This window comes from Apteryx mantelli, chromosome 6, assembly GCF_036417845.1.
Source record: "Apteryx mantelli isolate bAptMan1 chromosome 6, bAptMan1.hap1, whole genome shotgun sequence".
In the NCBI taxonomy this organism is placed as follows: domain Eukaryota; kingdom Metazoa; phylum Chordata; class Aves; order Apterygiformes; family Apterygidae; genus Apteryx; species Apteryx mantelli.
Genome location: NC_089983.1, coordinates 46,015,116 through 46,041,125, shown reverse-complemented (window position 1 = coordinate 46,041,125; position 26,010 = coordinate 46,015,116). Strand labels below are relative to the sequence as shown.

General features: G+C 36.4%; 1 protein-coding gene across 2 annotated transcripts in view; it reads right to left on the bottom strand.

Moving 5' to 3' along the window:
- The window catches only part of ARHGAP15 (Rho GTPase activating protein 15), a 343,348-nt gene that overhangs the window by 277,144 nt on the left and 40,194 nt on the right, over nt 1–26,010 (bottom strand). For both annotated transcript variants that reach the window (XM_067298597.1, XM_013959737.2), the window contains exons 3-5: nt 13,728–13,802; nt 9,864–9,925; nt 5,099–5,186 (exon numbers count right to left, since the gene is read on the bottom strand). In XM_067298597.1, the coding sequence (XP_067154698.1) occupies nt 5,099–5,186; nt 9,864–9,925; nt 13,728–13,802 (225 nt within the window). The remainder of the gene's footprint in view (nt 1–5,098; nt 5,187–9,863; nt 9,926–13,727; nt 13,803–26,010) is intronic.

The window sequence follows — 26,010 nt, the reverse complement described above, 5'->3', positions numbered from 1 at the left end:
TTTTGCAAGAAGATGGATTAGGGAACTTTACAGGTTTTTATCAACTTTAATATCTAGTATTCTACAAAAATGCAGGTAACAAAGGACTTGGACTCCTCCAGCACTCGGTGTACAGGCAGTTGGTTTAGTCTTTCTTTGTTGTTGCAATCTGGAGTTTGATTAGCCCTCCAAGCTTATATGAAGCAGAAGAAAAGGACTGGTATGTGCTGTTCTCCCATTCCAGAAAGGGTGGGATGCACATTCAGGGTGTTGGAAAGACAAGCAACCACGCAGCTCTGCAAGACCCCCTGGCTTCTCCACCACCGAGCGCTCTGAGCAATGGGGACAAATGCCCTTGTTTAAGCCTGTGTGACCGCTACGAAAGACACCTAAAAATTCATCCTGGCCTAAACATTGCGCTGTTATGTTGAGCTTGCTTTCCAGTGCAGGCATTACCCAGGGACACTGCAATGCAGTAAGTTGAGGTTAACGCGAAAGCCTGCACGCTTCACGTCCTTGCTTTGTGTTTTTCAGTCAGACCAATTATGTTATATCAGCGTTGTTGGAGGGGGTTATGCTGTAAATTGGTACAAGTGTCTGTTACAATGAAATCTTCCTAAACATGAATATGGATTTCAGAGGCATTTTCACTCACTAAATTACTTTGCAGATGGGATAATAACCTGAGGTTAAAATAACCTCTGTTGAATAAACTATCTTGGAGAATAAACAGACCGGTTTTTCGTGGTCAAAAAGACCAGTGATAATAGAATTTCACTCTGGCAAGTAACAACAGAGCTGTGATAACTCTAGATCACAGTGTCCTTAATTAAAAAGTTATATTCTTATGAAGGCAAAAAAAAAAAAAAAGTATCAAAAGCATGACTACAAATGATCAAACAGCAGCAAAAGACACCAATTTAGCTACATGGAATGCAAACTTGGATTTTCAGTAATATTTGTAAACAAGTGGGCTTTCTGAATCTCTCCTATCTGTGCTTCCAATGGTCATGCTCCCTAATTATTGCTACTAATAATACCAGATATCATCACTACCTTCATCAGAAAAGCTGTGGATCCCAGTCTTCCCCGTCTGAATCAATAGGGAAGTTGTTATTATAGCAAGTCTTATATCTACAATTGTACAAAGGAATAACAAAAACTCCTTTTAGATATTGCCAGTTCTATGAGTTAGAATATTATTAAAGATTTTGGTAAATATAATTGTAAATCACCTCTAAATGTTATCCTATCATCAGAGAAAGAGGGATGATTAGAATGTGCTTTCATTTCCCTCTCCCCTGTTGCCTTTGTTGCAAAGTATCATTCCTCTTATAATGATGCTTTCTTATTTTAAATTTTCACTTCATGTACAGTACTTAATTATTAATAATTAATGAATTAATATTTTTACAATACAAAGGTACGTTAATCTTTTTGTTAAGTCACGTCATTTTCCTGCTACAAATAAAAATGCTTTGTTATAATTCATACTATAGCGAATGAACATTGACTTTATTGCATTATTTAATTAATGGTTGAGTTCCTCTTTTTCTGAAGTAAACTATAGTTGAATAATATCAGTAAACAAATGATTTTTAATGAAGTCTTTTATATTATTTCTTTTCTGCTGTCAAAATTATACCAGGGTAAATGGTTTACAAAGGACACAGACATTGCATTTGCTTTATCAGATGAGATCAACATGCCAGTTTAGCTTTTTCTGATGTGTAAAATTTGGGTTTAGGAAATTGGGTTATGACATTATTAGTACTGATATTCCTGTTTTTCCAAGTTTTACCTAATTTATTTATTTAATCATCCTATAATTTGTCTAGAATAGACAGAAATTTAACCTCAATTATTTTTCTCACCTAGTGAACTTTGAGTTCACAGCCCCAATACTCAGACCTAGCAGGGAACAAAAAACAAACAAACAAACAAACAAACAAAAAAAGCCCCACCTTTTATTTTATCAAACAAAAAGCTAGATTAATTTATGCCTGTATTCTTCCTAACACTAAATTCTACATGCAACCAGAGGATGGGAATTGGTGTCTGGTCAGATAGAGGAAATTCACACTAAAATATGCAGGTGCCAGAGCTGGGACAAGAAAAGGCAGCAAAGGGGGGGCGGATGAGGCCAGAAAAATTACAGGATGTGGTATTGCAGTTCCAGCAAGTTTGTGTACTATCTCTCTCACTGAACTTAGCTTTATAAATAAAAAAGAAAAATACAGCTATAAGGCAAGTGCATATTATCTCATCAATGTGAATACTTGTGATGAAACGAATCGTCAGGGAGAAGGACTGACTTATCAGAGGATCATTTCTGATAACACATGTTAATTTTTGAGTTAAATAGATTCAGTTCTGGGCCAGACCCCCATTCTCTAGCCAAGTCTACTTTAACCACCCACAGAACTGAAAGGCAATCCTTAATCTTCTAATGGGAATTTTAACTACGTGAAGGAGTCTCAGAGCAAAATGAAGCACCCTGTGTGTTGAATTTATGCTGGTCCATGTCTCCTGGGACTTGGGCTAGGCCTTGCAAGGATAGAGGAGAAGACACAGCAGCCAAAGGAAGACGCGCAGTGCATGTGGGTAGCCCTTGATTAGCAGGGAAGTCTGCCACCCAAACTCCAGTTACAGCAGCGAATACATTGTATTTTTCCAAAGCCAGTCCAGATCAGTCAGTGATGATGCCTGAACTTTTCATGAATCCCAGCTTACTTTAAGTAGACCATGCAGTAAGGATGGCAGGGCCAAAAGTGAAAAAAAGAGGAAGAGAAGCGCAAGGGGCACTGTCATCTTCTAGCCTGTGAATAATACCTTGGTCCACTGGGAATCTAGCTGTTCATTCCCAAATTTTATTTTGCTACAGAAGTCCCAAGAATGAAATATAGCATTCACCTCAAAAGGCATTTCTGTAATATGTCCTGAAAAGTGAAAATAATAAATAAAAACAAAAATCTTTGGCACCTGAAAACTGTTTCTTTTCCAGTTTGCCAACTAATCCACTAATGAATCGGCACCAAATTCAATTTCAAAATCCACAGAAGTCATGAAATGCAAAATTAATAGATGAACTCTCCTGGTGGAGCTTTGAATAGCTCGCAAAAGTCCAGATATGATATTCCCCTGTCCTGCACCAAATTAGATCTATAAACAAAGCTAATGTCTGTACCCAGATCAACAGGTTGCCTGGCATCTAACTTCCACCAAAATTCAAAGCAGCAAGGGGCCTAAATACATTTATGGCTCTGGCACTGAAGGCCTGAGCCTGTAAGGCACAAGGTGCTGCTAGAGCAGGGCTGAGCATCCCCGACGGCCCTTTTGGCCCCTGCTGCGCGAATTGCAGTCAGTGGGATCATGACATCATTGGAGCAGATCCTTCAGGTGAGTGCTAACGATATTTGTGAAAGCTTTCCTTCTATGTCTAGTTCATCATTTGATGATAAGTTTTCATGCATACACCTTTATCTTAGGTTCTTTATTTTTACAAGCTTTTCTAAAAGAAGAGAATACAGTTATTTTTAAAATGTCCTCTTGACAGCTTCCAACTTGTGCTGCCCAGAGGAAGAACAATTTCTTGTGTTTGCTGCTTCGGTGTGACTCTCAAACATGATGAGAATTGGTTTTCAAAACATGTTGATTTTGTGACAGCAACACCCATCCAGCAGGCAGAAGTATAAGACAGCCAGTAAGTTATAAGAATAGGATACGTTTTAATAAATCACCTTAGGTCCAGACAAGACTATTCCTTTTTTTTTTTTTTAAACAACACTTAACTGAATTTTAAGAAAAATGGATGATTCCAAAAACATATTAACTCATGCTATACAGTTTCCTTAGCTTCAGAAATACAACATTATACAACAAGATTTCATCCTTTATTTTTATTGTTTCATCCTTTTTTATTATTTTTATTTTTACAACAAGCCTCACCTCATTACCAAAAAGGAAAAGCATGAGAAGGTACTCTTTAAACTAAGTTTATGGTCAACTGTATTGGTAGATCAAGAACATAGAACTAAAAGGGATATTTATCACCTGCCACATACAAATTAGCTTGTTGCTTGCGAATCCTGCCAAAGAGAGCACCTTCGTGGCCACCCATCATGTCAATGTGGTATGGCAGGTTTGATCAGGCCTTGAGAACCTTTCACAATAGGGTTTTGTCAAACCTGTGCCTTCGCTGCCCACAGTGTCACACGTTTACTGGATTCCCCTTTTGTTGCCCACCTGAAGGTTTCTAGGCTCAAACTCTACAGTAACTAGCACTGAAGGGATACATGCCATTATTGCTTGTGCAACGGAGCTGTCACATCTCTGAAGACTAAGATCAGTGGCCTTTCCTTGGGGCACAATAAAAAGGTACTGCAAATTTCACTTTGTAGTAACTACAGGCTACAGAAATTGCATTAGCTGCATTAGATGGAGTCATGGAAATATTCAGGAAGGTTAGCTGGATATGGTAGATGTCACATTTATACTACGATAAAAAATCACTTTACTAACTTATAGTGTTTGCTGCTTTGGTAGCACCCTATATTAAGGTGCCATTTATAAATAGTTTATTATTATTTATTAATGTATAAGCCACTTTATAGGATGGTGGATAACAACTTAAATTCATGTATTAAAGATGCACATACATGGTTTAATACAATTTACGTCTCACAATATCCTTTGCAACAGATTCTCATCGCATCATCTGTTAAGCATTTATTACTAATGCATTTTATAACATACTTTATAATACATTATTTGAGGAAGTAGCTGCATTTAGTGATCATTTTCATAAATAAGAATAAAGCATTTATAAATGGCACCTTAATTTAAAGTGTTACCTTCACATTACTGGATAGTCACTCGTCATTTGTCTCACTTTGCAATTATCCTCAAAATGCACCTCTTAATAAAGGACATGCTAAGTCTCATTTCTCCTCATACTCTACATCTGATTAAAAGTTTATCAAGGCATTTTCCTACAACTGCTCTCAAATCTTTGAAGGTTGTCAGCTCAGTCTGAATTCTTTGTATATAAGCTCCCAGCTTTTTATACTATAATAACAATTCCAATGCAGCTGAGATTAAAAGACGGTTAATTGCCTACCAGATTGGCCAGCGCGGGCTGTTTGGATTCTTTGTAGAATTCCATTTTCCGAGCAGTAAGAACAATCCAAGATGTGGACCAGTTTTTCCTAAAAATAATAAAACACAAAAAAAGATTAACAAGGCACGCAACCAGGAAGTGAAAGAGACTCCATGTGTAGAATGTGTTTTCAAATCCTTCACGTCAGAAATGAAAATGCTCCAAACTCAAACTCAGTGTCAGCAATGCATTTCAACAGAGTACTCCGAGCTATAAATAGACTGGTGTCATTTCAGTAACTAGTTTTAAAGAACCAAGATGGAAAATACAATACAATTTGACTACACGGAGCTCCGTAAAGGGTCTATGCTGGAAGTGCCTGAATATTTTCTCTCTGTCCCTAAATTAAAAATATACAGGAAACAAATCAAGATAAAAATACTATTTCAGAGAGATTTCAGTAATCATAAAACATCAGGAGCTCAGGGTACAACCCTAAAAAGCTGGTAAACTGCAGAGGCCAGGGTGAAGAAATCAAAATACACAAGAATATGTGAGACAGTGTACCCCTACACAGAGGAACATATTATTTAAATTATATATATTAATACTTCTATAATGTGGTGTTTGAAACCACCACATAACCATAAACAAATGGAGCTGGTCAGATAGAAAAAATTATATTTTTGGATAAAAGTCTCAAGTTTGACTCTATGATTTTGGGGTCATAAAATCTGATATTTATAAGAATGCAGATAACCCCACTGTTTATCTCCTTTATGCAAACACAAATTGCAAACCTGAACATTTTAGAATAAACCTGAACACATGTGACAAACAGGCTTTGTTTTACGTGTATGTTGGAGTGCCTTAAGCGGAGAGACGTGCCTGCAAGGACACTGTGGGACCAGGGAGAGCTGTTGTAAAACCTTTTTCTCTATCTCCCGTTTTCCTTATTCCCTCCAAGTTCTTCCCATACAAGTATTCCTAAGTAACTCAAATGTACTCAATTCTTTATTCTAAGAAAACCTGGTTTTGCCTAGTTTAAAAGCCTGTGTTTGGGACGTTCACTTCCAGATCCACCTCAAAGCTCTGCTGCACTCAATATCCCATCATACTACACATTGGGCATAATAATAGGCATTATTATTAATATTAATAACTATTAATAACCTTCCTATTCAATACGTTCGAATCATCAGCTGAAGGAGTATAACTAATATTATAGATGAAGCTCTAACGCCACTGACATTAGCAGAGAAACATGCATTCACTTTAGTGTGGCCAGGATTTCACCCAATGTGAAGTGATGATCATCCTTAAAACATGGTCAACTCATGGTAAAACCAAATAAGTGAACTCTATGAATGAGATGAATACATTTGAAGAAAACAGGACTGCATTTTTAATTTCATGTTAATGGAGAAAAAGAGAGGGATGAAAAGAGTGAGAAAGACAAACAGTAGAATTTTAGAAAAGTATCTGACCATCACAGGCAAATATTTCCCACAGAAGGCAAGTGATTGTAAGTCACTGAAAATTTCAGCTAAATTTATCACAATTGTAAAGCCATATCCTTAGCTAACGTGATTGATGGTCATAACCACAGATTGTGCATGTCAGTGTGAAAAACAGTTCCATCACCTTATTTAATTATTCCTTACAGTATCCTTAGGAGATGACTACTGTAGCTAATGATCATCATCAAGGTAGTGAACACAAGTTTTCTATTGGTAAATAATACTTTTCACTTCTTTCCTTTCCTTTTCCTCCCTCCTCAAAACAAAAAAAAAAGCTCTTATTAATGTAGAAGGGCATAAATGGCCAAGCTTGCTGGTTGCTATGCCAGTTTAAACAGATTTTCCTGTGGGTTGGATATCCTAGGTAAGTATGGTTTACTAAAGGCACACATTAAAGTCCTTAGGAGACAGCTTAGGCTCAGTACCCAATTTACAAGAGATGCTTGATACTAGCTATGGAGAGGACAATTGCTATGCCATTGCCTCTTCTACTAGACAGAGTCATGCTTGCTCCAGCTATTTGTGGGGTGGGTCCTGTTAGCTGAGAAATAAAAAACAGCAACCATGCTTGGAGGTCCAGACTTGGGTGCAGTGTTCTTTAAAGCTTCAAATGTCAGATCAAACTAATCGGGAAGTTTGTCTCAAGGTGAAAACTTTTGAAATGAACTTGGACCCCATTCAAGAAAATTCAGTCATATTCATGATTTTGAACTTAAGATTCAACAAGAACTCAATAGTCAAAGTATATATATTTTTAATATCAGGAAAGATTATGTTTTATCTGAGTTTCATTTCAGTTTTATGGTTCATCTACACCTAAAACTAAAGGGAACAGAGGAACTGAATAAATAATTTGGTCCAGAAACATTGAAAACTTAGTTTCATATGAGTTCTAGGTGAAGATATAATCTTGGTGCTTTTATATGCACAGCTAGCTCATCATCACTGTTTCTCTGAGTCCTAATTTTAAACTATCAGATTGTTCAGAAACACCATGATGGCAGTGATCTGCCATGCTGTGATATTCTAATTTATGAAGCAGAACCACTCAGGAATTCCTATCAGAACACATTTTTAATCATTTTCCAAATATTTCTTAGTAAGAACATCACAAACATGATGATTCTTAAATATTCAAGATTCAATATACAAAAATTGAGTCACCAAATGGCAAGAGTCATAATTAGCAAATTTTGATTCTTTTGGAGGGTGGGGAGAATGTTTTGACTCAATCAGGGATAAGAAAACATGAATTTTTTTTGTAGGAGACTGTATAGGAACTGTAGAAGCTTTGAGTATGTGACTGAATTTCACCACAATACCTGAACAAAGTTTTTTTTTATTTCCCCTAAATTCAAATTCTCTCATCCCTTTACACTACAATTGTTTCATAAAAATACTGTTATTTTAAATCAAAACTTGATTGCTTTTGAACTAAAAATAAAAGATATATGAACTAGACAACCTTTTTATCAGATTATCCATAAATTTGTCAGTCAGACTTTAAAGAAATAAACAATACTTTAAGGTGCATTGGTCTCTGTACATATGGGCATTCACCATATTTCACTGGACACATACAAAGAGGTTTTCAATCTCTTCAGAAAAGTCCGTTTAGCAATATTTCTGGGTTTTGCCATATGGCTACCAACATTATTCAAAAAAAATCACTGCCAGTCAATGAGCAGCAAGTTTAGGTAAATAAAGGGAGAAGTCATACAGTGCATGCAGAGTGGATAAATCACCACTGCCCATGTTTTGTCTGTATAAAGACAAATGAATATCAGTATGCAGCGAATACCCAGCTAGAATTAGCAAGTCTATTGTATGAATTCTTCCAGAGAAGAAACGTTAAAACTATTGTTGAAACATACTGTCAGAAAGCCACTGAAACATGACATTTGCAGATTGTAAAATGAAGCAATATAGTCGAGACTTCAGCCTTACGGTTACTAAATGTATTTGCATTCTACCAAATGAACACCTGATGGCAGCACACTATAACATCAACGGTGCTCACAATTTCTGAGGCTATTTAAAAATATATAATATTACTTAGTCCTATTTAAAAATATACATGAAAAATACCTTTTTTGTATGTCAGTAATATTCTGGACTTGTGTTTGTAACCTTATGATTAGGAGGTAAACATTTTAGGTATTTCTATTATGAAAATTGCAAATTAATGTCATTCAAAAGCCTAGTCTCTACCCATAGACAACCTCTGTTTAGACAAAGCTAAAGCTAGAAAACTAAAATACAACCGCAACATGCTTTCTTTTCAACTGATATACCAACATGCTTTTGTATTTATTTCATCTAAGCAACCTGAAACCTGCAGGCCTACTCAGCTTACCACTAATACACTGCATAGCACCAAAATGAAAAAATGAATGCTTCCAAGCAGTGCTTGCTAGGAAACTGGTTCCTCCTAAATTATAATCTGGCCTCAGGGAGTCGTGTGCTTACCTACAGATCGGGCTATGCTAGTGCTGTACGTCCAGCTGCAGATGAAATAAAAGTAAATAAAACTTTGATTTCTGAAACAGCAATTTTATCCTGAAGAGGAACTTTTAAGCCATTGCAGGTTCCCAGTTGGTTTCTCACTTAATTCACAGCTCAACCACCATTTCTAGGATCCCTATGCTTTAGCACTATATATGATGTACAAAAGCTTAGAACACAGATCTTTTCTCCAGGCAGAAAATTTAATATACCACATTATTCTCTGATATACAGTACTGGTCATATCACTGCTACTGCTTTACAGGCACCTAAATGCAGCAGACTGTAGTGAATCCTTCCATAAAAGTCAGAATTAAGATTCATATTAGTTTCAACAGAAACGGAGCCAAGTGAGTAAGTGCTGACTGCTTTTGATAATCTTGCCTATCTGTCCTTGTGGCATTAACACGTGGCAGGTACCTACATCTTATCCTTGACCCCTTACACACACTCAGCACCTAAAATCTGCCTGCTTAAAAATATATTTTTGGTTTGCCTGATGCCTTCATGCTAGCATGCACATAATATATATAGTAGAGAGGCCAAGGCTGATCCAGGCTCACAGCACACGATCAAGCCATTAGCCAATGCCACTTGCTTTCTGGGCCTGGAAGGCCATAACACTCCAAACGTGAAATCATGTTGGCTTAATACTGAAACAAATGCATTTTGTCTATAAGCAGTAATAGTGATACATGGTTAAACACATACAAATTCTTAATTTTACAACTGATAAGTTCTGTAACATTGAAATATAATACCTTAATTTCTTGCCACCATCTGCTATTTTAGCTTTCAGAAGATATCCTTCTTTCTCCACTACCTAAAAGAAAGAAAAAACATATCATAATCATATCATTTATTCATTTGAATGAATCCATTCAGTTAGTATATGCTATAAGAGTCTGCATCTAGCTAATGTAATTTTAGGACATTTAATCACTAATTCTTAGTTTAGTCATCTATTCTTTCTGCTCCAGCCAGTTCTTCTGAAAATTTCCACACTACTTTTAAAGTTAATTAGTAAACAGAATTAACTTCAGAAAAAGAACTTATAATACCCAATTTGTTGCCTTAGCAGAAACTTATTTTAATGCAAACAAATTTTCTATCTAGAAGTAAAAAAATTCTAAATAAATTCTAAATTAAACATTTCAAGGTATCATTTCATATATTAATCCACTGAGTCATAGGACTTTGTTTGTTTATTAGCTATGAAGGACACACCAAACTCCTCTGTACAAGCCTCTGAATACTTACATTCTAAAAAAAGTCATGTTTAGGGACAACAGATATCAAAGAAACATCAAATATTTGTGCAACAGGAAAAGTTAAAGTGCCTTCACAGGTGCCATATTTTTCTCTGAGTCTGTACTAAATCGAGAGTCATGCAAGATGCTAGAAGGCATTATGCTTTTAAGTGGTGCTGTCTTTCAGATGAGATATGGTAGTGAGGCTCTCACCCCTTGCAGCCCTTAGAAGGTCACATTTCATTGGAGTGGGTGCATTCATGTGCAGGGAGAACTTGTCTTCAAGTTTCTAGCTGAACTAAATGATCTCATTGTATAATGCAGAAAAGCAAATTGAGTGGTTCTGTCAATTCTTGACATACAATCTTAAATCGGAATTCTAAACAAAGCAAAATACAGCAGTGCTATGGATGTTCCAAAACTCATCCAAAAAACCCAAAGCCCTTATCTACTGACTATACAAAATCCAGATGTGTCTATATTGGCAATATTACAGCATCTTGGTAGATCACCTACTCTGCTATTTTTTTTACTAAGACCTGGTATTTTGTTCTTACACAGCAGAAAACGGAAGGACTCTTCTGACATACTCTGCAACCGGATGTTGCAGCCAAGCGTATCAACATTGCATTTGAGTTTTGGCATGTGAGAAGTAAATTCTAGGCTTGTTCTTTGTTTTTACTTTTCCTTCTTATTTTGCACTCCTCCATATCTCCAGACACACTTTCCTTAAACCAGCAGGAAAATAATACTCCCTACATTAGATATATGGTTCTGCACAACCTACTGGGACATCCCTTATGTACCTGCAGTAGCCATAGCAAAAAGTGATATAGAATTTTGGATTAAATGCTTGGCTATGATAATTTATATTAAAGAGCTTAAAAAACAAAAAACAACCCACTGGTCTTCAGCCAAACCAATTGGCCTGCCTTCCCATCAGATCTCATTAGCTAAGGAGGACCAAACTGTGTCAGGACACCTAGTGTTTCAAGAAGTAAAATCGTGATTCAGAGAGTGCTGGTTTTCCCTTTCAAACACTACTGAATCAGTGCCTGACCAGGATATTAGACCACATGGCCTTCATAGTTAGTTGTGTCACAGGTGATTTCATAATAATTTCAATAGAATTTTGCCATTTGCAAAGTTATTAAATAGCAATAAGACTTTGACGATGTACCTTAACATTCAGCATAAGGGTTTTTTTAATATCAGATATGCCTGTTATTTTGATTATATAAAATATCTTAGACTGATATTTAACAATTTTCATAGATTTTGTCTGTTGCTGGTATATCATGAAATATATGCTGCACATATCTGTTTGTGCCTATGAAAAAGTCTATAGGTTTGTGACATTCTCAAATAGGTGCATGGGGATTTGTGTGTGCATATTCCATAATCTGGATTTATCTCATGAAAATTCCTGCAATGCATATCATTGCATAGAAAACCCAGAGAGAAAGTATATAGGGATTATTGGGCAGAGTCATGTCACTATTTATCTAGTGATGGGTGAATTATTAGAGCTAAAATAAGACGTAAACCCGATCTCCACCTACTTTTTTTAAATGAAACTTACTTTACTTCTTTGGATAATTTTCTCCCCTTTCTAACACTTCATTTTTGTGGCATAATACTTTTGATGCTTGGCCAGGGCCAGAGATGCCAAATAACATCCGAGAAAGGTTATTCTTTTAATATTTCCATCCATCTGGAAACAGAAATCAGGAGGAGCATTGGCTAACCATTCAAGCTGTTGATTGTTTCTCTGAATCAGACCCAAAATCTGATCCTTTCAAAGTTTACCAACCACTCTTTTCAGACTGTTATTTTAACCAATCCAAAACTCAAGGCAAATGTGATTTTCAACATCAGATCTGAATCACCTCTATGCTGACATTTTGGGAAGTTCAAAATTGGATGTGTTTCCAGATGAAAATGTTGTTCTGCAGTGAGATTTTCCTTATAATGGTCTTGAGCTGGAACATCAAATCCACTACCAAATGTTGGATATATAAGGTATCCTAATTTAAATTGCATATCTCAAATCCATCATTTGTTTTAAATTAAACAGCTAAAAACTGCAAGACCTTCAGATAATATGAGAGCTCTCCTACTGCTAAACAAAGTAACTTTTTATACATCACTTTTATTGATTTAGTGTAAGTACTGTCTTAAAAAAAAAAAAAAAGTAGCCTTTACTAAATTGATAATGTACACAGTGTTTTCTATAGCTAGTATAAAGAATATTCAGGGAATTATAAAATAACTTTATCAACACAGACAAATAAAAAGTATTTCAAGGATCACACGAATATTTACATATTCTCTGTATGGAGAGCTAAATATGCCCTTATTTCACATCTGTTGATATCCGTTGTTCTGTTGAATGTGTTTTCAAGAAAATACTTCTAAAACAGGTCAGAATCTACTTTCAGTCTTTCTGCAAATGGATGATATTAAAAAGAATACCAAATATATCCTAACAATATGGTCTCTTCTTTCTGTCTCAATAAATATCATCATTTCTTGTTGAGCTGCTGCCCTTCCTGAACCTTTTCAACAGAAGGAAGGTTAAAAAAATCGCCCAAAATACCCTGAAAGATTTAGCATAGAAAAACAGAAATGGAGCTATTGGATTTTTTTTTAAATTGTAATTTATAAGAGTATAAAATATGAGAGTATGCATGCATATATATTTGCATTTTTATCTGGTTTTAGTAAACAAAAGACTTATATGAGCTAACTACTGAAGTAGTATAAGGAAAAGTAATCATTACTATATTACCTATAATTACCTTATAATTACCTACCTTTATCAGTTCTGTAATTTTCTCTATCAGAAGAATTCAAAGCTGCCAAACCTATCTAATCCTGCAAATTTTATGTAGGTAAAAGTACCACTGGTTTTAACATTTCTTTGATGAATCTGTATTGGCACATTCATTTTATTTTAACAGACAGAATACCCTCTTCTTCTCACTCCCCCCTAAATTCTTGGAGTGTCAAGAAAATTGTAATAAATTTAATGATCACTTTTATTTATAAAAATTAATATTAATATTGAAAACACATTAGCATGGACAAAGACAGGACAAAGACATGGTTACATTCCTTTACACCAAGTATTAATACTGATGAAATGTCAGTCCTGTATGACTGAGTTAACAGCAAAGTCAAGCTATATAAATTGCTTTGTATCTTCTAAAATTATTCCTTGTATTGATTAATAAAACTCCCTCAAATCCCTTAATGTCTTGAGGCATCCAAAGCCTCATGTATTTATTCTTTAAGAAAGCATGTGTAACATTTACATTAAAAACATTTAAAATAACAAGAGTGATTTATCAGTTCTATAGAGCAATTGCTTACCGTGTGGTCCTGTGTACTAATGATGTCTGCAAGTGTTAAGTTATGTTGGGAATGATTTCTTCTGTGACGATTTACCTAAAAAACGCAAGGATTTAAATTTAGAGAGGATTCAAACACATGCAGGTAAAGAGGGACCAACTGATATAATCACTGGACACGTACAGCATGCACTGTATGCAGTTTTGAAAACCCGGCTTGTTTTAGTACCAAATTTCTGAGAGAGGTGGTGCTCCTCTAAGCCCTATATATTTGAGGTACACAGCTACTAGGCTCAAAAGACCTCTAGCATCTATGTGTTTCTTTGCAATGTAACGTTGGCAAATTAAACAGTTGATAACAATCGTTTGAAATGACTTTGTCTGCATCAAGAATCTCAAAGTCTCTCTAATCAGTTAGGTGCTGTTGCGCCCATTTTACAGAAGGGGACAGGGCAGGGGGGAATGAAATGTTCGTTATAACCTCAAAGCCACATAGCAAATCACTGACAAAACAAGTAGCTAGAGCATAATTCAGAACAGAACTGAATGTATCCAGTATATTTAAAATACTTTAAAGCTATTTCAAACTCTCCATGCCTGGAAGACTACAACAGTATTGGACACTGATTCCACCACAGTTCCCAAGGACTGAGTCCTTGACTTCCTCCAGTTCCCTCTTTCGCAGGAGGAAGCCTGTATAACTATTTGCAACTGAACTCTGGAAAACTGTTAGAATGTACCAGAAACTATTCGGGTTAAATAGGTGCAGCATCCTTACAAACCTGCAACTAAGAACAGGTCACCCGAAAGTAAGTATACGTATTTTTTTTAGAACTTTGATTGTTTAACTTCAGTGTGAAGCAAAAATTAGATAGTTTGGAGTTGGGATCCCTTAAAATCCAGTGATTATCTCTTCTTTTAACTGAAACCAAAAAAAAGACAAATAACAAAAATATGATTTCATCTAGTTTTCACTGTATTCATCATAATGCATTCCCTTTTTCCCTATTAAAACAGAGTTAACTGAAAGTCATAATGTATTCTGTTTATATTTAAGTGTCTGAATATATAAAATGTTCTTAATTAATCCAGAGGGCTACGCTCAAAAAACAGTTAAACATATTATGATCCCATATTTTTTTCTCCACACATTGCTTTCATGTTTATTTGTAAGCAGTAACATTTGTAAGCCTTGAAATCTATATTCTAGATATTTTGCTCTACTCTCCTAGTCAGAGCTAATGAGCTTAATGAATTACCAGTTCTAAATTTAATACAAACATTTCAAAGAAAGAGATAAAACATTCTTCACAATTCAAAAGTTTCTCTGACCTATTTATGAAGAATATCACTTAACAATTTCATTAAGGGTGAGTAACAGCTGGTGACATGGCTCTGTCCTAAAGTGTTTTTCTCTCTTAATATTCTGCATCTTAAGCAATTGAGCTTTCATAAGAAATACTTTAGTTAGTGGCAGTCCCTCCTTTGGGGAGAAAAAAAATGTCAGACCACATTTTCTGTATTTTGCAATCTTGTTTTCAGGAGTGTCATGTTCCTGTTTTATTAGCATGTAGGGTAAACAAGAATGATTTGCTGATGCTATCAAGAGAACTTCTAAGATTATGATCTTTCTGTTTAGATTTTGGATGGAACTTAATATTAATGCAAGCAGAGGCATGTATATAAATTCAAAATAAATTAATTCAATTTATCTTTTTCTTCATCTTTGCTATTCAACAACTCTGAAGGTCCTATAGCACATACGACATATAACTAAACTATTCAGGTCTAGTTCATAGAAAGTCTTTCTTACCCAGATCTCCCATTCTAATTATTCTTTAACATACAGCAAAGCATATCACCCACTGATGCTTTTTTAAATATATTATTCACTCATCCAAGTTAAATAACAAGACACACCACTACTCCACAATATCTATTTTAACAGTCAGCTAGTATCTCCAGGAACCATACATGTCTGTTGGGGGCCCTATAAGCAACTTTGTGAAATGTAGAGCACTGATCGAAGCTTTCAGTCTGGTCTTAGGTTCAGTGATCAGAGCGTTAGAAAAAGAAATGCTCACAATTTTATACATACTAAAAAGAATATATCATAGGCACTAAATCCATCCACAACCAAATGAAGGAAGGAGATAGTAAAAAGATACTATTTTAGTAGTACTAGCAAATTATTAGTAGTAGTATAATAAAAAGACAATAGTAAGATTTCCAGGAAACATGAAAGGGGTGTGTGTGGGGGGGGGGGGGGGGTAATTCCAGTTACAGATGCTTTATATGCTTTAAAAACTCTTCCCTGTATGCAAAGGAGAAATTTAAAGGAAAACTGCACAGGCACAATGAGAAAAAATAGGCCTCTTACCTGATTATTTAACATGATTCTTTTGCAATTTTGCTAAAATGGTAACTGGTTTTCTTACAGGGCAAAATAAAAGAAATTGCATCAAATGTCATTGCTCAGCTGCAAAGTAAACTCACACAAGAAAGTCCTGAAGCTCACAAGTCTGAATCTAGTTACAGAATTATAACCAAAATCCACAGCTATGTAAGCCAAAAATCAAGCTCTCCTGGAAAAACATTCCAAATGTTTGGCTTACAAATGGAATTAATGGAAACTTCAACAAAGTTCTTACTCATTTCTAGCAATCTTTTAGTTTAGGAATGAAACTTTCAAAAACGGAATCAAAACAGCTTGAAAAAACCTTGCAACAACAACGAAGACAATATTTTTTTAATAAGATGGATTTTCTAAAATTCCATTAGGCCTTATACAAATTTGCCAATAAATATATTTTGCAAATATCCAAACTACTGAATGAGTCAGTCATGTCACCTCTTTTGTGATATATTCAGTTCAGCATTAATACATTCTTAGCAAGAGAACCTGGATGACCGTAGGTCAATATACTCGCATTTATAAATAAATCCTCAGTATTCCCTTAGTGCAGCAAAACTGCAAATTTAAAGGAAAGCTAACAATTTTCAAGGGTATATTTTTGAGTTACCCAAACATTCAAAGGAAAGTCTATGCTTGAGAATTTTCATTCTTTCATGCAGATTTAATAGATAGACCATAAAGCAGATGTTTCAAGATTTCCTCTCTATAGCTCCATTCAGTTATCCCAAAAAACTGAAGCAAAATCTAAATAATATCTGTCACAAGTCCTCTACCTCACCTCACAGTGTATCATGAAAGGCAGAGATTTATAAAAGAAGTTTGTGAGATTCCTTTTTAGGAAAGTCAGCTTATCAGCAGTTTTCTGATTTGATGAACATTTCTTCAGTCAGCAACAATGTCACCTGCAGCATTAAAAATCTGCTCTGTGAGCGCTTGCAAGTCTGTGGGCAAGTCTGGTTTTGTTAAATTCAGCCTCAGCCGCTCCCCCCTTCCCTTAGCTAAGGGGTATCTATCTCCTACCAGAGTTATTCTTGCATCCAAGCACCAAACTATCATCATACTTTCTACAAAGGCAAAGCCTCCATTACATATGCCTGGCATCCCAAAGTGAAGGGACAACCATCTCACAACTGCTATTTGAACATTAATGAAGTAAAATACAATAACCTGATTTCTAATTTCATTACTTTCTGTGCTCCCATTTGTTCTTTAAATTGTCCCTCTTTTTTGGGGAATTCATCACATCACTAACTCATTGTTAGTCTCTTCACATAGTAAGGCGTTGATTTAAAAAGAGACTGGGAGGACTGATTTGGATTTTATTGCCCATTAGAAACATATTTCTGACCTAATTCATCTAGTCAAAGAAAAGAAGCATACTTCTTTTTTGATTTCAAGGAAACCTAACAAAACCAACCACCACTTCTCAAAAAGACCAGAGAAGCTGTTTGAGGGCAATCTACAGACAGTGTCCTACTACCTAAAATGTTGTTCTGAATTCACTTTTATCCCTAAATAATTATGATAATTTTAAGAACTTTCAAGGTGGCTCACAAAGAAGAAAAGATTGTTAAATAATATTAAATAGTCTTTTCATCACAGATTATTTCTAGTCATCTAATTCACCATAGATTATTTACCCACAAAATCCACCAGTAGCATGGTAAAAGCATAGTTTGATTGAACCAATGGCACCTTGTGAAACTGAACTCTGGCTTGAATTAGCACTAAGACAAATTCTACCTACTGTTTCCCCAGTAAATTGCTGTCCCGCTCCACCAGGGAGGAGGTTCTCATGGAAGCTTTCCTTAGATTTCTACAAAGACATATTCACTCCGTTCATGTTTTGGCCTTTCTTTTTAGAGGTCTCATTTATTGTTTTATTTCATCATACTCAGATTGCAATAAAGGATCATGGAGATTCCTTTATAAATACCAAAAAAACAAGAGAAGGCCCCTACCGTTGAGAGCTTGCTCCTACACATTGCTCAGCTCTGGACCTGATCCAGCAAAGCACTTTGGAATGTGCTTAAGTGGTTTTCTGGATCAGGGCCAAAACACTCAATTCTTTATAGGATCGAACTTTCTGGTGGCAGTTTGAAAGTTTGCAATAAAAGTACAAACTAGTCGCATAAACTTTTGTGAAAAGCATTCTCTCAACAAAGAAGGAGGGGTGATACCTGATTTAATGATGTCTGCGTTCATTTCATTCCCAGTCACTCTGATACAGCACTGACAGCCCATAATTGCTCAGATAGAGAAACTTAACAAAAATATATTGTAGCATTTCTTATAGCACCATCTCTTGAAAGACGCCTAGTCTATGGCAAGAGAAAAGAAAATCCTGTAATGTTTCATTCACTGCTGTGTTCTAAATGATTTGTTCTGTATTAAAGATCCAAGTCCATCATTATCTACAGAAATTATTTGGAAACAACTGTGATATGATATGATATGGTGTCTTTTCTGCTGTGAAAGACTGAGAAAATTTCGTGGGCTTCCTCCTCAGAGATGTTTCTTTGCCATTTCAGCAGATAAGTATTTTTCTGTTCATCTTCAAGAAATGGAAGCTGTCAAGAAGTAGCTGGAGTGATCCTCTCCCCCCCCCCCCCCCAAACATTTCAGTGTGTTAGATCAGTGAAACAACTAAGCAGAAAGACCCCGTTCAGCCCCAGAAAAAGCTCCTCTGGGGATCAGTGGACTCCTTGCCCGCAGTCACAGCCACCAGCGTCCTCCTTCAAAAGGACCCTGTGCTCCTGACTCGCTCTGCTAATGCTGTCCTCAAGAGAGTTACATTAGATCCACACCATGGGTTTTTCCTCCTTGCTTGTCCGAAGAGATTTTTTCGGGGGAAAAAAAGTAACGGAGACTACAAGGCAGTGTAACGTAACATTAACTCTCTCTCTATTTTTCTAAGAGACTTCCAGAGAGAGAAGCACGAAGTATGATTTCAGTCTGACCCTCACCAGCCCTACTTTGCTCCTAGCTTTCCCTCCCCACCCCTAGGTCCCTGAAAAATCATTACTACACAGGTGACTGAACTCTGTGCTCAGAAATAGGAACTGTATGGATGGAGCTTTTGTGTGCTGGCTGCAGACCAGATAATCTCTCTATGGATCATTTAATAAGAAAACCACTTCACACTCCTTACAGACTTGAGTATGTTACATATTACATACTCTCAGCAGAGCCTGCAGTCTGAAGTCAGGAAAAAAAAACAAAAAAAACCCACAGGACTGTGTTGTATTCCCTCTACATGTCTCCTTTGAGCACACTGGCGTCTATATTCAGTTCAGATCTCCAGAGTCTGTGAAAATAATGATAATGGTTTTGCTTCCCTTGACCTCTTGCTCTCTTATAAATCAGAATCCTGTAGACCTTTCCCACAGTGAGAGGGTTCTCCTTCGTATTCAAGTCTACGAAGGTAGGTATTTTATATGAAGGCAATTTAATCACATGGGCGTGCTCTCCAGCTTCAGAACTTACTGTCGACAAGCATCACAATTGTTTTACTGTGAGTATAACTAGATTTATTCAGCTGTTTTATGCAGGAAGTATAAGAGCAAAATAATTATTCAGATTCTGGGTTCAATTTCAGCCGGTGACTAAAACAGACTGTGTGATTAGAGAAGAAATGATTATGAGTTTGATTACAAAGCACGGTCTGTTTGAAGCTATGTCATCTTCTTTCACAAAATTTTTGGAGACATTCGCAGTCATTGATATTTTAACTCCAGGGCTAAGCCTACGAATTCTTATAGACGCTGATATCAGGCAGTAGGTATTTTTCTCCACTAATGGCTTTCTGAGGAGCAGATTTTCCCTAGAGTGGGAGCTCTTTTGTTCCTCTCTAGCTACTCAAATGGTCTTTGAAACTTGTCCAACTGATCCTTGCTTTGAGGAAGTCCCAGCTGATGTAGTTGGCTTCATTTTTAGCCTTTTTAGGAGTAGGAGATCTGCCAAAACCGTATCTAGAACAGAAGACAGCTACAAAGGTTCTTATCACCCATATAAGTTAGAGAAATCCTAAGGCTGCTCTAAATTTGACTGCAGATCCCTTAGATTCTGGCACCTGGGGGCTGAGGGATCACAAAGGCACCAACAGCTGGTTTGCCTCTAATCCTCAGGTTTTCCATTCCAGCTGGAAATCAAACTGGAACCTGGTATCAAAGCTTCAATATGCTTTAATTTATCAAATACAATACCCATTGATTCCAGAAAAGAACATTTCAAGTGGGGGGGGGGGGGGAAGAGAGGGGGGAGTGAGGGTTATACATTTGTACTAGCCTTTTCTAGGTTACAGCCTGTAATATGTAACAAATACAGCAATATGTAAACTGTGACAGTACTCATCTAACAATAAATATATATATATTATGAAGGAAAATACATAGATAAGTTTCTTATTCAGATTTTTCTATTCATAATGCAGTTGGTACTTTCGGTTAACCACAGTATTACTATATATTAATCTTAACTACTGCAGGCGCTTTGGTTTGGCATTCCAGACGAGAAGTGCACCAATGGCAGAGGAAATAAGCAGTTTTAAAAAAAGCAGGAACAAAAAAATGCAACAGACACCAGTATTTCAATATTCTTTGCCACTCTCATGTAAGTGTGCAAAAATGTATTCCTTGATGTTATGTCTATAAAAGGTAGAAATCAAAGTTAATAAAGACAGAGAGTAATGATAGACTATCTTTTCGTGTCCCCTTTGGATCTTAGAAAAATAAAGAAAACATATGTGGAAACTTGGTTATGACAGCTACTGTGTCAACAGCTCTGACCTGAAATTGTACCCCAGAAGAGTATCCTCAGGACAGAGGGGCAGGCAAAATCATTAAAACTTAATAAGTAAATGTGCAAAAACAGAAAAAAAATGCCTTTACAAAATTACATCCAGCACATACACTACAATCAAAATGCAGTCAAAAGCTCAGTCTTTACTGAAAGGACCATCTTAACAGAAACAGCCTAATTAACATTGATGTCACACTCCTGTAAGTCATCAGTTACTATATAAATACCTTCGTGTAAAATATTGTTGATATTCCTAGACAAATGCACAATCCTCTCTAGCAGACACTACGTTAATGTATCTCTTTATCTTGCCTGCCTAATTCTTTCTCCCAAATTTAAACAAGCCAAAAACTCACCTTATGCTACTGCAGAAGCAATTTTTATTTTTGAAGGTTAATCCAACTCAGCAGGATTTAGGGATGGCACTTTTGCTTGGTTGTAGGCACGCTGGCTCAGGCCAGACAGCTGTTTGGACATTCTCCACTGGGAATCTTGCCCTCAACACCCACAGTTGATGCACATACATGGTCTGCTGGCTGCCTACTTCCATGCCCATCTGTTCAGATGGCATGGTGCCCACTCACAAGTTCGCTGGATCCTTGCCCTTAGTGTGTAGATGCCAGGCAATGATGGGCTTAGATGGGCAGCCTGCAAAATACTGAAAGTGATCATTTTTTTCCTGTAGGAAGTCCTTCCTCTGTGATAGCACTGAAGCATGGACACCACATGCTACCCTACACTTAATAACACCTGTGGACGTATGTGTGCCAGAAATACAAAGGGGGAAAAAATACTGAAAAAAAAGGGGGGGGGAGGGAACGATACAAAGAAATTGCAGAGGTTCCCATGTAAGAAAATGTTCTACACTGTAAACTGCAGTAGAAGGCTACCCGAGCTAACTTTAATCAAATTGGCTCAATCATCAGAGCAGCGTAGCTGCAGCTACGTGAATCAGAGCACAGACTAGCTTACGCTGCTTCCCAGGACCAAAGAGCTTCTGAAACCCAGCTTAGCTTCTTTAAATCTAGCTTGGGTACATCACTCAGTGGCTGTAGTGTATAAAAATACTAAGGAAGGTCACACTGAAAGCAGTGTGAATCAATCCAAACCTATCTAAAGTTTTACACCATCAGTGCACATTCCATACCTAACACACTGCATAAAAAATTCCATGGAAAACAATGGCACCAATAAAGGTGGATAGTAAAAAGTCATTTAAACAAAGAACAACCTTAAGTTGTGCTATTGCCCTGACAAATAATAACTCGGCAAAACCTACTTAGTAACAAGCTATATGTCCTGTTTTTATAAAAATTAGCAGAGAAGAAAAGTTTCTGTCTCTGTTTTTTAAGTCAAAAAGCCAACCATGCTGCAGATATCCTAGGAAACAGTAGCAATACTAAAATTAAAATATCGTTTTCTTCCCAAAGAAAGTTTGATTAACAGTAAATCTACATATAATAATAATTTTATGACTTTAAAGTGAGCTACTTGTCAATTTAATATCTTCTATTTGTTAATTATCCACAAAGAGACTATATTTTATTAAAATTTTAATTGAAATTATTTGAACATTTTATGTGCTTATAAATGCCATAGTATTTTTTACAGACTGTTCATAGTTCTTTAGCTATCCATCATACAATATATGAGATTCACCAGAAAAGTCATATACTATAGTTTCTTGTCTTTGACCAGGTGCCCAAAACTTTTAAAAGGAGGAAGGGAAAGAAAAATCAAAGAGATATCAATAGAGAATACTTCCAAGGCAGTAGTCCAGGACTCCTAGTTTCTGCCAGCTTTCTGGCGAACAAACTAGCACACTTAGAAACTCTCATAGAAAATTAATAAAATGAGTTGCAAATACCAACAGAACATATTCACAGAATTATTACAGCAAGTGTTGTTGTTTTTTTCCCTCCCCTCCCTTGCAGGGGGCATCCAAATACAGTTCTGATGGTTAAAAATGCTTGTTAGCAGGCTGGAAAGAGATATAAAAGCTATAGTATGGCTGGATGTGCAGCCTGGCTTGGGGCTCTGATCTAGTCAGCAGTGGACGCGTGTGCTTGAAGGCACATTTACGCTGTGTCTAACTTAGTGTTTACTCTGGGGTGACTGGATTTGAGAGCACTGTCCCTACCCTAGAGAACTGTTATCTGTGCCTAGACATCAGTCTTGTCTTTGAGCATGCTCAGCTGAATCAGTCATGTGTGACTACTTGATCTGTTTTGGCCTGGACATACTGTCAAAGCGTTGTGTCCAAGTTTCACAGGAGAAATGCCGAAAAAGTACTGGCTCCATAATGAAATTAGATTCATCTGGAACATCAGCCAAAAATGTCTCTATGAACGTCCAGCATCAAAAAAACAAAGAAACTGAATAAAACTGTTTTGCTCTGAATTCCAAGATTAGTTCAGCTTCTTTAATCTGAAGGAAAAAGAAAAAAAAGAGAAAAAAAAAAGAGAATACCTTTGCAGGTCTTTCCATTTCTAACCATTAGGTTGCTGACTCCGTGTAACATGGACATAAAACAATGGGCTTACAATGGAAATCCCCTTGTTTTTGTTAGTATAGATCGTTTCACTGACAAAATATGTTCTTAATGCGATTGAAAAGAACATCTTCTAACACAGGTCACAACTGAAAACCCCATAGCTAAATACAGATCTTATTAAAAACTACTTAGAGATGATAATTAGAGACTGTATAATATAATACAGAATCACTTGGATACCTGTCAACTTGATAATATCTAGACGGCCATCTAGCTTGCCACCTGCTCCCCCTTCCCCTTGCACTAATAACCTGAGGAAGCTTATGTATTGGTGATTTTTTTGTTGTTTTTCCAGTCACCTCATCTTAGTCTTTCATACCATCACATCATGTAATCTCTCAAAAGTCAGTATCACTGATTAGCGTTGTCCAGAGGTTCAGAGAACATACACAGGAGAAGAAAGAAGGAAGCAAAAACTTTCAAACAGATTTTCCCAGGTGCCATTGTAATCACTAATATGAAAGAAAAATGGCAGTCAAAGTAATAACTGATCTATTTAAAATAGCTTTTTTGAGCAAAAGGAGGGTTTTACAAAGGTCAGTTAGCAGGAAGACTATTTGGCATCATGGTATTCTGCTAGAAAAAGAAAAGTGAAAATATTTAAAAGCTTAAGTTTCCTTTACTATTCCTTTGAGATTTCTCAGTTTTATATCTAATCATAACATTGTAGCAAACCAGACAGAACAGCAGTGATTGCTAATACTGTTATCCAGCTCTGAGATTCTCTACATGCAATTTACCTTCATCTCACACAAAAAAATTGATATTCTGGCATGCTTACTGAAATCTACTGACAGATTAAAGGTGCCATAATACAAAGATTAGATTTTTTTTTTTTTTTTTTTAATACCAAACTTCCTCAAACTTGATTGGTCTTCAGGGCTCTTGATTTGGTTCTTTGTTGCACAGACTGAACAAAAAAAAGAGTGTCACCCACTTGTGTTTTGGCAAACTGAGAACTCCAGTTGCAAAACATTACTATTGTTCATATCATCTAAGCACTATTTTATTATTTCCCCAGTCGCAGACAAAGAAACATTTCGAAGGATACACTTTTCTTCTGCTTGTTGTACTCATCCAGAAATTAGTTCATATACTTAAGACAGCATATAAGACAGGGAAGTGTATATTTCTGATCCAAGCACACTGAATGTCCTGGTTTTACTCTTGTGTCATTACACTGACAGCAAATCACATAACATTAATATAGTAGATAAAGAAAAGAAGAAATGGAATTATGCTGTTTGAAACTTCTGAAGCGTCTAGACAGACTGGAAATTGCCCCTGATTTGATTTTCCTTATTTTGTTCTGATAGAGAAGTCACCTACCTTACATATAATAGAAAACCCTCAACAAAACAAGAATCATCCACTGCCATTGGAAATGCTCGCAGTGTATAAATGCGGTATGCTGAATGTTCTGCTAGAGAAGTCACCTACCTTACCTTAAAAGGAAAAAACTAAAACCCTCAAGAAAATAAATGTTTGGTGATGCATGAATACATTACTTTGAATACGCATTTCAGTGCTCATATACCACACAAACAGCAAGGACATAAGTAGATATTTCTACAGTGAAAGAAAAAAGACCTTTTACTTGAGACCTTATTTATACTTAGTGTGTGCTGAGTTTCTTCCTCTTTTGTCTACCACCCAACAAAGGCTTCCAAACAGTACCTGTGACTGCTTCTCCTTGCCTCTCCGTTCCTTGACCCACATGAGCAATCCCTGCTTATATAAATATTACTGGGAAGGTAGCTCATCTGGAGAGACCTAACAGATTCTGTTCAACCTGCTAGTAGCACGGCTGGCAGAGGTTTCTGCCCGGCCTTCGCTAGGCGTTACAGCACTGCACCAGGCTGAGCATCCCATAACCCAGAAATGGCAAGCAAGCCTGAGAAAGATCCTTCTTAACAAAGATTTCATAACTTTACTCATTGTTTCATCTTCTTTAATCTTTGCAAACTCACTGAACTTCACTTGTGGCAATTTTTGAAAAGCAGAAAGACATTTAGCTGGTTACTGATTATGGGAGCTGGGTAAACCATGGTGAGGTTACATCACCAAAAAGTCCTGTTCTGTACTAATGTCTTAGATGTGTCTGGCTGCACCTCACTACACCTGCTCAACACTGTGGCCTGGATCCCAATTATCCTTGAAATCACGCCTTTTCCAATCCATCAGGAAAATTATGAGTGCTGGCCAAACCTTCTCCTCAATAGTTCAGAGGGTTAAAGAGTTTAAAGCCAGAAGTATTCAACCACTCTGTCCTCCAGTTGATCACAGGCCTTAAAATTTCATCAAAACTACCCTGGACTTAGGAAATTTGTTTGTTATTTTTCTGAAAAAGATTCATTCTTTTATTTGAGGGCACAGAGAAATGGTGAATTTACTAATTCTCTTGATAGTTTCCCTCTAGTCTTTATAAAATGTACTTTAATTCTCATTTTAATTTTTCAGTTCCAACTTTTAGAGACTTCATCTTCTATAGCCTTTTTCTGCTATATTAAAAAAAACCCTTTGATGCCCAATATT